The 16,798-nt window shown below is 32.6% G+C and overlaps 1 protein-coding gene across 1 annotated transcript in view; it reads left to right on the top strand.

Annotated features, from left to right (window-relative positions):
• The window catches only part of LOC143240563 (reelin-like), a 161,122-nt gene that overhangs the window by 86,129 nt on the left and 58,195 nt on the right, over positions 1-16,798 (top strand). The window contains exons 36-40 of the mRNA XM_076483209.1: positions 547-658; positions 8,154-8,304; positions 13,010-13,112; positions 14,793-15,016; positions 16,093-16,313. Of these exons, the coding sequence (XP_076339324.1) occupies positions 547-658; positions 8,154-8,304; positions 13,010-13,112; positions 14,793-15,016; positions 16,093-16,313 (811 nt within the window). The remainder of the gene's footprint in view (positions 1-546; positions 659-8,153; positions 8,305-13,009; positions 13,113-14,792; positions 15,017-16,092; positions 16,314-16,798) is intronic.

Raw genomic sequence — 16,798 nt, 5'->3', positions numbered from 1 at the left:
AATATTCCCACATGGTGTAGATCTCTTTCTGGATGCTCTGGTGCCTCAAGTTGGTCCATATTCCTTTGTTTCCTAATCTTATTAAGTACAAAGGATATCTCTGTTTTTGAAATTCTAAATTTTTAATCTACTCGCATCTTTATGATCTGAGTGTATGAGTACATTATGTCAAAAATGAGCTGCTACATAACATTCCCAAAAGTTATCAAATTTAAGGTGGTGCCACACAGCCTATGTAATGCTAAACAAGTACTAAAATGTAACTTTCATGCATTCCATTCCATTGTAATTTTATATTTGCTCTGACTGTTGTGTGATTTGTCAATTTGCACATTCAAAATCATTTTAATGTAACATGTGCAATCCTCTGTAGTTCTTATCAGGTTTGTGTATCAGTTAGTGTAAAGGGAAATAAACTTGTAACATTATTTTTTGTAAACTGACAAGTACATCACTAAATATATGCATTATGATTTAGTTTATAAATAATGGCATAAAATGTTGTTATTTCATGCTTTAATATTTTGGTTTTTTTTTCTCATGTAGGAAATTCATTTTATTACTGAAACTGGACCAACTTTCTTTGTTATCCCTCTGGAAGATCCTGGTGTGCACACTAATTCCACAAGACTGAGATTGTGGCAGCCTCGACATGAAGGTTAATGTATAATTTATTTACATAAGGAAAGAAATGCCAGTTTAAATTCTATTTACAAACCATATCATATTACAACCTAAATGTACATAAATGGTTTAGGATTTAGGCAATAGATATCACATTTCAGTATAGTTTGTATTTAGTATGATGTTACAGCATCATTCTGTGTACTTTATTGTACTGGTTTGTTAAATTGCAGGTGCAATATTATGAGTCAACATGCATGTTAACATCATTTATTTAAGTGAAGTGTTCTTATGAGGACCAAGAACTGAATAGCCATAATATACTAGTTTGACATTATATGTTGCATTTAAAATGACCATTCACCTAAACTTTCTAATTGCTGTCTTCACACAATGAGCAATATAGGACCTAATAATTTCTATATAGACTAGGAGCAAGATTTCACAGTGAATTTCATTTTTTGTTTTATAAATAAAAATTTATTACAGCATGTTGTTCAAAGCCAGTGTTAATCCTAGTTATCACTGTAATTAATAACTGTCACTTGAATTAAAAGTTTAATAAGTCATTTTTTGTGACTGATCAGTTGTAGTAAGAATATGTCTTGTTAGAGCAGTTTTGGCACTTTTAAACAAACCTCATTCTTCAAAGTCTTGGCTGCTTATCTCCTAGTGGTCATTGAGCAACTAACTGTGTATTTACTAATTTTCTTTTAACCATAGTAATTTCTAAATTAGATTATTGAAACCAAGAATATTTACTTTTATATAAATACAGTTTATGATATTGGAATTTACAAATTTTGAATTGTTTGATTGAAGAAATGTTTGTTTCTATAGCTGTGGTATTTTTATCTAAAATTAAACTGGAATTCACATCCGACGAATCTAAAGCAGAGATATAGAAAATGTAAAGTTTTCAGTTTATCATGCATAACATTTAGCTTATGTTATTGGCCAGATTTGTTGAACTTCTGAAATAATTGTTACAGGTTATAGTACAGACTTTTTGTGTTCTTTCATTGAAACTAAAGTTTTCACTGTTTCATATTTTTGTTTTATTCACGTAATACCATATATTTCACCTTCCTATTGCAAGTACAGAGTTGTAACTTGGAATGTCATTTTCTTCCTAATGCAGCTGTTTCTGTAGCTGGATTTGGTCCAAGAATGTGTGTATTCTTTCATTAATTAGTTGTATCATATACTCCTTTATCTTTTGTATATGGTATGATTTTATGATTTTCATATGGATCAGAGATAGCTCCAGATGCTTGTGATCCAAATTACAGTGAAGTCTTGCCTGTAGTATTTTTAGATTACTCTTGTAATAATGTTCATCCTTTAGTTAAACAGCTGAACCATTTCTGATATGGTACTTACCTCTTCTCAAAAGGTTAACTATTCTTGTTTAATGCTACCTTTTATATGTAAACATTTTATTTATGCTTGCACCTCCCCCTTGTTTGAATTAGTATATTCCAACATATGTCTCATGCAAATTATCATGCATCTATTTAACCAGTAATAGCATAGCATGCTTATGTGACATATTTTATTCCCTCTACACTTCTCTACCAGCTTGGCAACTTAGCAGTTTGTGAGTACAGATGTTTGATTTTCTGCTTAGTTTTTCTCACATAATGCATAATTTAATTTTTGCTGACATTATTCAGACTGACAAGGATTTTGAAATCTTTTTCCTTCTCCTGAGTTTGCTATTCCTTCCCAATTCCAGCCCGAAGATTCATTTCAGCCTTCATGGGTTTTGTATTTCAGGTTTGGGGTGTTTTGTCTCTTTTTTCCTGTTTCTTACTCCCCTTGTTCTTCCTTCTATATGATCTTATTCTTAACCATTTCTGGAATTTTTCCCTCTTCTGATATTTGAGAACACGTAGACCACTTTTTTTCCTCATTAAACAAATAAATCAGCATGCTGTGCTCCATAGGAGCCTTTATTCAATGCCCCATTTTTTAACTTGGGTGGACTATCCATTTTTGGATCAACAATTGTTGGGTTCCTTATTACTTCTTTGAGGGGTGGCTCTTTAATCTGTTGTTAATCTAACACTGCAAGATATTTTCCCTTTTGTCTGACCCTTACCACCCTTCTCAGATGTCTTTCTTTCATACATCTGTTCTCAGAGGCTCTCTACAAAATCCTTGAGGGATTTTCTACTGATATCCTTCACCTTCTCTCCTGCACATTAGTTCATATATCATCCTCAACTGTAGCATTACTTTTGTGGTTTCTTTATTGTTAGGGCCTTATAGGTAGGGATTCATTTTTGTTTTGTGTCAATTTACCCTCCACTTATCTCAGGATCTTACATCTTGCTTCTTTTTTCTAATCATTATGCCTTTATTACTGTCCCTGACAATATCAAGCTACAGGTAACCTCAGCCTGCCAGCAGTCCACCTTCACAAATTTAGTGGCTCATTTGTCTTTATCAGAGCTTTCCACATTACCTTTTCCTGTATCCTGTCCTTCATTCTCACACCCATTACTTTTTTTACTTCAAATCCAGGTACTTCTTCTCATAGAGGTCAGTGATAATGTACCACCCATTGCCAACAGTACATGTGACAACCTGGTTGGTTCAGGTCCAGTATGAACTCAACTGTTGTATTTTCTTCCTAGCTAGCTTCTTTTTGTCAAAAATCAATGGGTGACACAGGTTCTTTCAGAGAGTTTTGCTATCAAGTTTTTTTTCCAAACCTCCCTTTCTTCTCACCCTGTTCCCTTTTCTCCTTCTCAAGATCCATTGACATACAAGCATCTGTTCAAGATTTATCTTTGTAATGGGATATCGAACTTGTTTGCAATTCTACTAGGTTTTTTATTCACATTTTGTATGATTCCCAATAAAACCAGGGATTGGAGGTTAGTAATTTATTTATCACATCTTAACTTTTTCGTTGCACTCTCCAAGTTCACAATGGAGCCCTATCTCATCCTGAAATGGCTGTTTTTCCCAGGACTGTGGACAAAAATGGATATTTCCATGGCCTATCTCCACATCCTGATTGCACTTTAACCTTGACTTTATTTCAGTTCATTCATCTTTGGGTAGTTTACCAATTTTGGACACTCCCCTCCAGACTTTCCTCAGTTCCATACATGTTTTGTTGCATTGTTCAGGCTTTTACACATCATTTTAATACTCTGGAAATGTAATTTCATCATTAATTAGATAACTGGCTCTTTCTTGTTCACTTTAAGCTGGAGTCAACCCCTCACACTCATTATCTTTTCTGTGTGGCAGCTTAAGTGGGCTAGTTGATCATAGTGGAGAAGACAACCCTTCAACCCATCCAATATCTAGTGCATTTGGGCAAGTATTTTTGACACCAGCATCAGTTGTGCTATACCTTCTCCTTTATGTCTACATTCCATTTAATTTTAGTTCACTGTTCTCCCTCAACTTAGTCATTTGGTTCTCATAAATTTCTGTTGCTTTTGGGAATGTGATCCTTCATGACTGCATTTGTCCCTCTTGGTTGTGCCCATGTGAGATTCCTGCAGTGAACATTTCATGGATGATGGAACTTTGCATGAAATCCTCTTTCCACAACATTTCCCTTTCTCCTTTCCTGAGAGATGATTTGCAGTAGTGTCTAGACAAAGCCTATATGTCAGTGGACATGCCACTTATTTCCCTATGTCTGGGTATGCTTCTTTTCAATGATTTGGCACTTGTATTAATCAGCACAAAACTTCTGGCCATTGGTCTGCAGATAAAACCATTAGTGTTCTTAAACTTCAAGCAGTTCTTCAGGCATTACATCATTCCTTTCTCTCACTTGTTACTGTCTGTTCATGGTTCATTCATACAGTTCTATGGTAGTGGCTCTTATCAGTCACCAAGGGGGATAACTAGGCCCAAAAATATCTTCTTTTTTTTTTAACATTGGATCTTCTCTACTGTGCCCATGTATGTTACATTCATCTTATTGCATGTCTTGTGGTGGGTAGTTTCACTCTAATTGTGGATCATATTTCACATTCACACTGAATCTATCCCATGGAGTCATTATTAGATTCACTCATTTCAGGGACCTTTGCCTTCTGTGGGATTTTCCTCAATTGGATACATGTGCCTTCAATACCAAGTTGCCCATCTTTTGGTCACCTGTACTGCAGTCACAGGCTCTGGTTGTTGATACCTTCAACCAGGATTGATATCATAAATACCTTTTTATATACCTTCCCATCTGACTGCTCTGTTACATTCTATTCCTTGTCAGTCCTCCTGATTCCACCCTGTTAGTCAGCACAACCTTAGTTTCCAAATTTACAGTGTCAGCTCCTTTCACCACCTGCCCCTCTTCCACTGTTTTCCTCCTTTCATCATTACTTTTGATCCTCCATTCTGTATCTGAATCTCCCCATCCTGTAACTTCATGTCTGACTTTTGTCCAGTCCTTGGTGAGAAGATCCAGCTTCACACAGAGTTGCCTCCTTGTTGGCTATTTCCATAGAAGTGTACCAGCCTAACTGAAAACTCTTCTTCTGTTAGTCCATTGGCAAGCAAGCAGTAGCTCGGGTGGTAGAATTTCTCATCTAACTCTTTGATTGTGGGTCTTTAGTCTCATTGATTTTCAGACAGCAGGTGGCCCTTTCCCATATTTTTCACTTTTCTATATAATGTATGGATTTTACTTTCCCTCTTCTCACTGTGCTCATGCATTTTTACAAGATTCAGATGATTCCCAGGTATCCTGCTCTTCTTGATGTGGTCCTTCGTGACCTAACTTTACCTCCATTTGAATCACTTTCCTTGTGCTCCTTGTTTTATCTGTCTATTACAACCCATTTCATTCTTCTTATGGCCTGCAGATATTGCTAGTCTGATATGTTTGCTGTTTTCATTTCAGGTATCCATTATCACCCTACTTATTTTCTCTTTTGTCATGATTGTTCCTTTCTTTTTAAGACTATGCTGGCTTGAGAGTTTTTTTTTCCTCCTTTTCACCTATTTGAATTCTTTTATCTCCAACTTTACCCTCATCCATACCCCAATAGACCTTTCTGTCTTTCCAGAACTCTATATTGTAATATTGTATGTACATCTACCATCATGAGTATGACCAATAATTTCTCTTATTCGTGATCTTTTCCCTTCCACCATTGTGAATTGTGTCTACCTTTTGGTCCACTTGGCCTGCTCCAACACCCTCCTTATAAGTTCCATGAAAAAGTTGGCTATATCATTCAGCTGAAACCAGGATTGTGGTGTTCTACTAATGTAGATGCAATGAGGCCTCCATAGAAGTTGATTCATCCCCCTGCTGGTGGACGTGACCTCCTGATCACAATACGTGAAGTTGATCCATCTCTTTACAGGATGATCTACCCTTTCAATATTACTTACACAACCACTGGAGTTTATTTGTCATTTTATAAGATGATGTAACCTCCATGTACTATTTATACTGCCATGGAATTGATCCATTCTCTGACAGGTTTACATGGTCTCCTACTATTATTTTTCACAACTAATGGAGTATATCTTTCACCTTCCTTGAAAGCATGGTCTTCTATTATAATTTCTACAGCTGCTAGTGTTGATCCATCACTGTCCACAATGACATGGCCTCTTTATACCATTTACAACACAATGGAATTGATTCATTACTAGACAGGTTAATGTGGTCTTCTATTATTATTTTACACAAATAGTACAGATGATCCATTACCTTGCTTGGTGATGAGGCCTCCTGTTTCATATTCAGTTCACACTGGAATTGAGCCATCACACATGTAGTTTTCACTCTTTTTATTATGAGCCCTCATGTTACTTTCTCTTGGACATTGGTTCTCAGTTTTGAGGTTTGGAAATTGAGTGAACCAATCAATACAAGTCCTGACATGAGTTTATTCTATCTTTTTTTGTGCAGAATGACAATTCTCAGATTGATAGAGTACATATTCGAAATATATTTTCAGTATAGGAAAATTGTAACTTTTGTTTAGTTGACTTTTAAGTATAGTTTACTTGTATTTTTTGTTTAAATACAGTTTCTTTTATTTGCCTGTAGCTCATTCTTCTTTAGGTCATCATAATGCAGTATTGGTATTTAACAGTCAACCATCGTATAACTCATTCCTCTGTTTCAGTTGCCAATAAAACTTGTTTTTCCTTCGTCTTCACATACAATCTTTCTTTTTCATTCTAGTTGCAATTAGCCATGTATGGCCAGGTAGTTAAGGCACTCAACTCATAATCTGAGGGTCTGGGTTTGAATCCCCATCACACCAAACATGCTCGCCTTTTCAGCCATGGTGCATTATAATGTGACAGTCAATCCCACTATTCATTGGTAAAAGAGTAGCCCAAAAGTTGGCAGTGGGTGGTGATGACTAGCCGCCTTCTCTCTTGTCTTACACTGCTAAATTAGTGACGGCTAGTGCAGATAGCCGTCAAGTAGCTTTGTGCGAAATTCAAAACAAACCAAACCAAAATTACTTGTAACAAATTACTACAAATGTCTTTCTAAGAACTAAGCTCATAACCTTTCATTGCTGCAAAGATCAGAAAATAGTGTGCTTGTTCTGTCACTGTTGGGGCATAGATTGACCTGGTGTTTACTGTGGATTAAGAGGTCCAAAGTTCAAGATGTGATGTTACTAGACATGTTTTAATCTGTGGGTGCATTATAAAAGTTAAAGTCACATCATTTGATTTAACAAGGCCCTTGTGATTTCAGTTTCTGCTGTCTTCTCTCCTTCTGATTAGTGGCACAAAATCGGGAAAAGCTGTACTCGAATCTTAGCCCAACTATACATAAGGTTCCATTCAGATTCAGTTTATTCTTGTAATATCACATTAAAAAATAAAAAAAGGTCAGTGATTTTGTTCAAAATGTAATTTAAACTCTTGATTGTATCTGAAAAACACTTGTTGCAGGAGATAGAAATTATGCTTTATTTAGTTTTTGGAAGCCAACAGTATCTGGGTCATGCATTCTTTAATTTGCCATGTGATATTTACATGTACACTATTCTCTGTTTCTCCCCCTTTTTTTTTCTATTTTTGTCCCTAAGAAGCTGTTGCATGCTAAGAAGCTCAAGACTGTTTCTTTTTTTTTATTATGTTTCCATTTGTAAACATTTACTGTAATATATTGAGTAAATTTATGTTTTTGCTTATTACAATACTTACTGTAAAGAACAGACCAGAACATTTTGTAAAAATCTACCATTTTGTATGTAAGAAACACCAGATATCTTAGTGTAATTGATTTTGATAATGATGATATTTTTTGTTTGTTTGATTTATGTTTTTATGGACCTTGTAACCGATGAATTGATGGGCCCACAAATAATTTGGTGCATAAAAAGGTTCAGGAAAAAGGTAGTTGTAGAACAGGTGATGTCCATAAGTAATTTTAGGTTAAAAATACTGTTTGCATTCCTCTTGTAATCTGGGATAAAAATTTAGATTAAATAATTTAAAGTATACTGTTTTTATGTAGAATATTAAATTTTATAGCATTATCAATGAATATTTGTTTTTTTTATCAGGTTTTGGAAAGTCAGAATGGGTTATTGATGATTTCATTATTGGAGGCATGACTATCAATCCAAACATTTTGTATGACCCTCTTGATATCGAGCCACAGCATGATGCCTGGTTAACATGGCCTGGAGGCAGAATAGACTCTTTCTGTTCAGAGTAATCCATATTTTGCATAAACGTTTGAAAAGTGTTGAAAAACACAAACAAAATTAGACAAAAATTATAGCTCAACTTCATTCTTTGTTTAAAAAAGTACCATTAAATTGCAAACTAGGTAAACTTTATTGCTTACTTTTAGTGTGTAATTAAACATATACTTTTCAAGTTTTGTTAGACAACATAAGATATAAGTCTGAGAATAAATATCTACATATAAATTTACGTAAAAAATTGTGTTCACTTTAAAGAGTAAGAAAAAAACCAAAGGTAAAACTACATTTTAATACAGTTTAATGAATGCATGAAAAAAATTTGAAAAAACCAAAAGGAGGAATAACTATTTAAAACCCATTTGAAGTCAAAATTTAAAATTCAATTGTCTTTATTTATTACTTTTGCTTTACCAGAACTAAAGCTTTTACATACACATACATGTAAATATATTTCTAAATTTATTGTTGTGTAAATAATTGTACTACATTTGTGCAAATAAACCAAAGAAGTAATGAACAAAAAACTTAAATCCAAAGGACAAATTTATCATTGTATAAATATTTGTAACTAAAAATTAATATATAGTATTGTGTTAGAACAACATTTATGAAGAATTTATCTCAGAACAGCTGGTATGGGTATTAACACTTTTATTGATAAGGAGAGAACAACATTTCGACTTTCCGAGGTCATCTTCAGGTTAAGAAAGAGCGAGTTTGCAACTGTCCATTGCCGGACATGTCTTAAGGATGAGAGTATAAATGTTTAAATACAACCTCGGTAAATATATAGTTATGGCATTTTCTAAATATGTGACATCATTAGCTGGCTGCTTTTTCAAAGACTCTTTTAACTTTAAATATATTCTTAATCAACTAAACCATAAAGCCTTAATGGCCAGGTTTGATGTAATCTTCCTATTCACAGAAGTCCTCACAACTGAAGCCTACAAGATTGCCTTAGAACTTTATATCCAAGACCCCAACTTATTGATACACATCCCCAGTAACCAATTATCAATCCTTATAAAATTCACTACCACCAAAACTAACTTTATGTTCAGTAACCAAAACTACCTTCAAATAAATGGGGAATCCCATGTCACTAATTTTAGCCAACATTTTTATGACACAGATTGAATCTTAAGTGATCAATTCAGCCTTACACCCACTACTATACTGGTACAGGTATGTTGATGATACAATTGCAGGATTCACATCTACAGAACACACACTTAGTTTTTTTCAATCACGTGAACTTGGTACACCCCAACATTAAGTTCACTTGTGAACAGGGAAAAACTAACCAAATAGCATTTCTCAACCTCAAGATCACTAGGACTGATACACAATTCAAAACAGAAATCTACAGAAAAATCATCCACATTGGATTACACATTCCCCAGCACATGAAAAAAAACAACAAAAAACTCAATATATTGAGAAACTAAATAAACACAGCCACAAAACTATGCTCACCCGATAAAATTAACAGTGAAATCAACAAAATAAAACAACACTTCATCAACATCAACAAATTTCCTCAACAAACTGTGGAAAAAATTATACACACAAACCTAGACCAACAAAAAAAACTACAGTAAATTCCAAGATACAACAAACTACAAAATTTTATACTGCTGCATACCATATGTTCCCGAAATCAGCAAAAAAATAACCAACATTTGGAAAAAACTTGTAACAAAACACAACATTCCAGTAGACACTAAATTTTATTCAAAAACCAGGTACAAAACTAAAGTCCATATTATGTAAAAACTACACTGACAAACACAACACCAACATGATTTATAAAATATACAATGCAACAACTGCCATGACTTCTATTTTGGAAAAACAAGCAGAAAAATGGAAAATAGATTCAAAGAATGCAAAAAAAACACCACATGTTTTTGAACGCTGCAAATCAAATAAACACAAAATAACCATAGAAAACACCCAGATACTGAGTAGGGAAACAAATATATACAAACACAAAGTTAAAGAAGCCCTACATACACAGCAACTAAAACCAAATTAAACCAATATAAAGGAATACCTTTATACCTATACTAATTAATAATGTAACATCCAACTGCAACACATTCTATAATCCCATACCCATTTATGTTCTTGTCCCTAAGACATGTGCCTGGCTACAGTCACTTGCAAACTCTCTCTTTCTTTACCTGAAGATGACCTAGGAAGATCAAAACATTGTTCTCTCCTTATCAATAAAAGTGTTAATAACCATACCAGCCATTCTGAGATTCATTTTTACTTCAAGTGGGTTTCTCATCATCAAGAATTTATAAAGAATGATGACAAACACAAGTCTCCTGATATCTGTGGGCATGCATTAATGTTTTAGAAGTGAACAATGTAATAATATCTCCTTAATACACTTCATTGCACATGTAAATAAAAGTATTAAGGTAGCCCATAAATTGTTGCACATTTACAGGTGCCTGTATGTACACAGTTTATGCAGTTTGTTGTCTTGAAAAAAGTAGGTTTCTGACAAAGCAAGATTTAAGTGCCTTTAAAAACTTTAAACTGGAACAGCTTAGAATTCTTAAAAGAAAAACAAAGATTTTGAAGAATTTTATTTCAAGTTCTCTAAACTCAGTATAACTCAATGACAAATGGTGAATCACATGATAGATTAGGCTTCATATATATTTTTAGTATTTTAAACAGATTATTTTAATAATTTAAAATAATAAATTATTGGTATTAATGATACTTATTATTCAAATCCTATATACATTTAAATTCACATTTGTGAATAAAAGTCCATTAAAAACACTATGCATTTAAAATAAAGGATTATTTAAAAGTCACTCCAGATATGGGAGTATATGGATAATGATAAACTACATCATAATAGGTATTCTACAGATTCCTAACAATTGCACAGATTTATATCTTGTACTTTAATGAAAAACATACATCTTTAGTCAAGTTGCAAAATATTCCTGTATCTGTTTAATAGTTTTAAATTATTTTATACATATATAATTTTGTTTTAATTTATTAAGTATTGTGTCTCTGTTGTAGTCAATATTTCAGATCCCAATAATGTACTTATTTCAAAATTATGGGATCAGTTTCTTAATATTTGAATTTAAGATAATGATAGAATAAACATTATAGGACACAGGGAAAGATAGTTTAAATTAGAAACTGAGTGTCTTGAGGTTTTATCATAGCAGTACAAATGTAATTATTTCATTAACTTTATTCAAAATTGGAAGAATTTGAAAAAATTTGAAATCAATATTTTTCTTTATGAGCAAACTGGAAAGGACTAACTTAAGTAAAAGGTGGAATGAAATCATAATTATGCAAAGTAGCTAACCATGACAGCCCAATTTTGTCTTGTTTTAATTAGCTTCTAAAGGATTATTGTAGGTGTAATTTCTGTTTTCATAATACAACAAGAACAAATAAAGAAATGAGGATGTTTGATATAAAGAGGTTAGCTTTTGTTTACAAAAAAGTCAAGTTAAAAGAGAAACTATAATGGTTATAGATAAAATAAAAATATGCTATAAAAATATGTTTATAAAGTGTATCTGTCCAATCAAACAAAGAACTGATTAAGAGCAAAGATCATTGATTGAAGGGCTTTGGTTTATTCCACAAGGATGAATGGTATTAAAAACAGTAATCCAAAAAACTTCTCTCATTCCTCTTTCAGTTTTAGTTTTGAAACCTGGTATAGAAGAAACACTAAGAATCTGAGGCAAATCATATTAAAAGAGTTTATAAGGATAACAAAATTAACACACAGATTGAAAAAGCTAACAGCACTTATTGAAAAACAAACCTTAAATAGTGTAATATTAAAAAAGGAAACCGAATTTTTGTTGTTATTGCCTATTCACTTTAAACTCAGAAATGTTTCACCTATTCTGAAAAACATTTCCAGCTATTGAACCTGAATGATTTCCTGAGACAGACATTCCCTTACATTTTTGTTCTCTCTTTCTGAAAGAGCAGAAATCTTAAACTTATCTTTATTCATGTAAAAGTGAATTAAAACCCATCACAGAATGTGTCACTCATATATTGAAACCTGTGAATCCATAGAAATAAGAAAATTGTTTGGTAATTTCCCTAGATTCACAGGTTTTAATATATGGGTGACACCCATTCTTTGATGGTTTTTAATTCACTATTACATGAACAATATGACTAAAAATATTTTGGAATTACTAAAGAAATTATTTTCACAACACACAATGCCACTTACTTTGTATAGTGTAAAAATTACAATCACAGGTATGTAATACTGACCCAAATGACTTGAAAATTAATTTACATATCTTTATTTACTTTACCAATATCCATTATAATTTTCTTTTTAAGCTCAGTTTTTAAGGAAACTTCTCTCTAATATTTTCATATTCCAATTTATTCCTCTAATGTACAACAGAAATTAGTCATACCTGTTACAACGTTTTTGAAAGCTAATCAGAACAGTTGTAGGTTTTTTTTAATGGCTACTTTGTGTAACCATGACGTCGCTGCACCTGTTCTCAGACTATACTTAATTTACGTATTTCCAGTTTGTTTTGATGAAGAACGGTCTATCTTCTGAAAACATTTAGACCATAGGGTTTCTTATTTTTGTCATATTTTAGTCAGACCTCTAACATTTCAATAAGTTTTGCTTTAATTAATTCCAAATTCTATTTCCTCAGGAAAGAACAACGAAAATCTCTGGTGTTTGGATCAAATGAAGGAGAACAGGCATTGTACAGTAGAGACATGGAAGTCACACAAGACACAGTGATACAGTTTGATGTAAGTGAGTTAAATAATTAATGTATAGATTATAAATCTTTAGGAAGAAATGTGTTGAAAGTGATGAGTGTTTAGATAGCTAGATAATGAAGCATCATGATATGAATAATTTTTTTTCTCTTTGTTTATTAGAAAGCAGGTAAAGAGATTAAACAAAGAAGGAATGCACAAACGAACTAAAAGAAGTAAACAAACTCGGGTGGCAGTAGTATCTACATTATTTTCTTAAGTTATAAATCTCTGTTTTGGCTAAAATTGATAAGTGTAACTTGAAAATATAGTGTTGACACTATTTATAGTGTAGTTTGCTTACTTTTTTTAGTCCCTAGCTGTAGGCTTGAAAATATAATCTTTGCATTTTGATTGAACTTGTTTCTATATATTTTTTAATGTTCCTATTCCCCTTTTGAAGTTTACAATTTTTAATTATTTTGTTATAATAGAAATTAAGGAACAAATGTTGACAGTTATAGAATACGAAATTTAAGTATTGTGTTACATAATAACTATTTGGTAATGTGATGGTCTAAGAAAGATTGATATTTCTTACAGTATGATGTTATTGTTGCAAAAATACGTCAAATCACAATGAACTAAATGTATTTAAATGTATAAAACTACTTTTTTTTCTTATTTCTTAATTACTAATTTATGCACTTATGAACGTGAAATAGCATTGCACTTTTAAGTTTTGTATTAAAGCCAAACTGCAGGTATGTGGTATATTAATACTATATGTATCTCAGTCTTCTATAGTATATATTTCACATACACAATTTATTTTAATTTTTCTAAAGTTTTAATTTGAATACACAAAATCTGGAATAAGTATGGTGCTAAATTTAGTCTCAGTTAATTAGTTAGTTATCACCATTAGATTCCATTTAGGAACATAGAGCCGCAATCACTTGCGGATTCTTCAACAAGTATTTAAGTGAGTAGGTTGTTAGCCCACTGCACCGAGCCGTCCCTAATTTAGCAGTGTAAGACTAGAGGGAAGGCAGCTAGTCATCACCACCCACCGCCAGCTCTTGGGCTACTTTTTTCCAACGAATAGTGGGATTGACCGTCACATTATAACGCTCCCACAGCTGGGAGGTGAGCATGTTTGGCGCGACGCGGGCATGAACCCATGACCCTTGGATTATGAGTCACATGCCTTACGCACTTGGCCATGCCAGGCCCAAATTTAGTCTTAGGTGTTACTAAACATGGTCATTGTCTACTGTTTCATGGGGTAAGTGTATTATAAAGTTTGTTAGATACATGTATTTATTTGCTGTATAACTTTTTGTCATATTTTAGTCATTTTAACATTCATCAGGGAGAAACTATTTAGAAACTTGTGCACAACTTGTCATATGCTTATTTTTATTAGTTTTCCTTAAAAAAATGTAGAGCATGATTTTGTGCATCATATATTGTCATTATTAGATTCAACAAATTTTAATAGATACTAAAGTAATGTCCTTTCACACAGGTTTCTATGGGTGTCTAATTATGTTCTGTGATGATGTAGTGGTTGACTAGATGCAAATATCTCATTTTGAACCAAATTTTATTTTCATTAATTATTATTTTTTGCATTATAGCTTGTTAAATATCTTAAAAAATGAATGTTCACAAATTATATATGTTAATACTTAAAATAAATTCAAATTACTCTCTTTAATTGTATAGATAAAAGTTGGTTGCGGCACCATTTCATTAGCAGATTATCCTGTTCAACTTGAATATTCTGTGACTCGTGGCCGGACTTGGGAACTTGTAAAAAGCCCTTGTGTTCCTTACAGTTACAGTTCTGACTGTCTTCACCAAGTAGAGACTCCAACTATATATTATAGTAACCCTCATCCTGGTTGGCAACGAGTCATTATCCCCCTGAAAGGTTTACAGATATGTGGGTAAGTACAGTGCTGGCATAAGTTGCATTTTTCATGACTATCGTCTATTTTTTGAACATGTATGTATGGTGATTGGAACTGGGTTAATATCTTCCTGAAGGATAGAAAATGTTGTTTATGGATAAAGCATAAAAAGTAAACATAGTTATAGCATTATAAAAATTAAAAAAATAAAGATAAATGGTCAAACTTGTGAGTGAAAAATAATAAATGACTAATAATTTTTTAAAAATAATTTTCATCAGGCATAATTTAATGATTATTCAGTGTACTATAATGCTCTTGAAGACTCTGCATGTAAACATAGTTTCCAGATTGTCTAAAAATTAACTGCTAATTTATTATAACTGTGATCATTTGAGATAGGTTATAATCCTTACAATAGATTCTATTCTATGTGAAAAGAAATAATTTTGCATATACAGCTATTTGACAACTAAATTTGTTCATTTAGTATTACTGTAATTATAGTTTAATTATTTTTTCTTTATAATACTGATGAACCTTATGAAGAATATTTTATGTCTTTATGATTCAGTAAGTTGTAATTTTTGATTAATTTCTTAATTCTTCATGACATATAGAAAGGTAAGTAGAGATCTAACCAAAATCATTCACAACCAGTAGGACAGTAGTATTGTTACTTCTCAGATGACAGAGGAAACTGCATGTTTTGGGTTGGTGGTAATCTAGCAAGATTATTCACTTTTATCCTATAGGTGAGAAAAAGACTTGAAATTCCACTTTCACCTTTAACACTTGTAGAAATTAGTATCAGTATGAGAATTAACATATATCAATGATATAATATATGATTTCAAGGATCTAAATTGTTGAAAGAAGAAAGCTCACTAGTGGGACAAGATGAAAGATTTACAGTGGGTTGTTATGGTGGAGGTTAAGTTCATGACAAAAGATGGGAATTTAAGGGTATGCTGTGTTCATGCTGTCACTTTATCATGTAGGATAATGATATTAACCAGATAAGAATATTGATGAAACATCAAGTTCAAGGTGATTGTCTTGTTGCAGTTAAATTTAATGCCTAAAATGATAAATATGTCCCACTTTTTTAGCATAGTACGTTTCCGCTGGTATCAAGGATATTACTCTCTTAGAGAAGCACCTCCATATTGGTCTGTAGATAATGTTTACATTGGACCAGCCTGTCCCCTACATTGCCTTGGCCATGGCTCCTGTCTTAATGGCATTATGTGTATCTGCGATGACAACTATGATGGAGATTTCTGTCATGCTTCCAAACCAAACCCCAGCTTTCTGAAGGAAGTATTTGCAGGTATTGATATTTATTTTGATAAATAAATCTTTTTTTCTTATAAGTAGCAAATGATATGCTTGTAAATCTAAATTATACATTAGTTATGTTTTTTATAAACTTGGTATGAATTAGGAAGCATTTGTGAAATTTAACTTTACTTTTAACATAAATATTTATATACTTTATATTTTATAGCATAGAATTAGTTCTCAGCATTACCCATTAGTCTTTCATTGCTTATATAATATGTTAGTTAGGGTTGAGCTAACTATTGACTTCAATTCTCTGATCTGTTGGTTTTCACAATAGATTCTCTACTTATTCTTGAGGCTCTTCTGTTCAGGTAGACTGGCACCAATGCCACTAGTGACTGTACTGTGATGGTGGGAAATGTAAGAGCACAATTACATTATTTTCTAAACTTCCTTCACCACAGTTTCATGACATCTCTAGGTTCTGGTGTCAGGTTTGGCCATTCAGTTTACATCTCTACTGTGCTGGTG

Source organism: Tachypleus tridentatus, chromosome 13 (assembly GCF_004210375.1).
Source record: "Tachypleus tridentatus isolate NWPU-2018 chromosome 13, ASM421037v1, whole genome shotgun sequence".
In the NCBI taxonomy this organism is placed as follows: domain Eukaryota; kingdom Metazoa; phylum Arthropoda; class Merostomata; order Xiphosura; family Limulidae; genus Tachypleus; species Tachypleus tridentatus.
The sequence above is the reverse complement of the archived record's forward strand: the minus strand, read 5'-3'. Positions and strand labels throughout refer to the sequence as shown.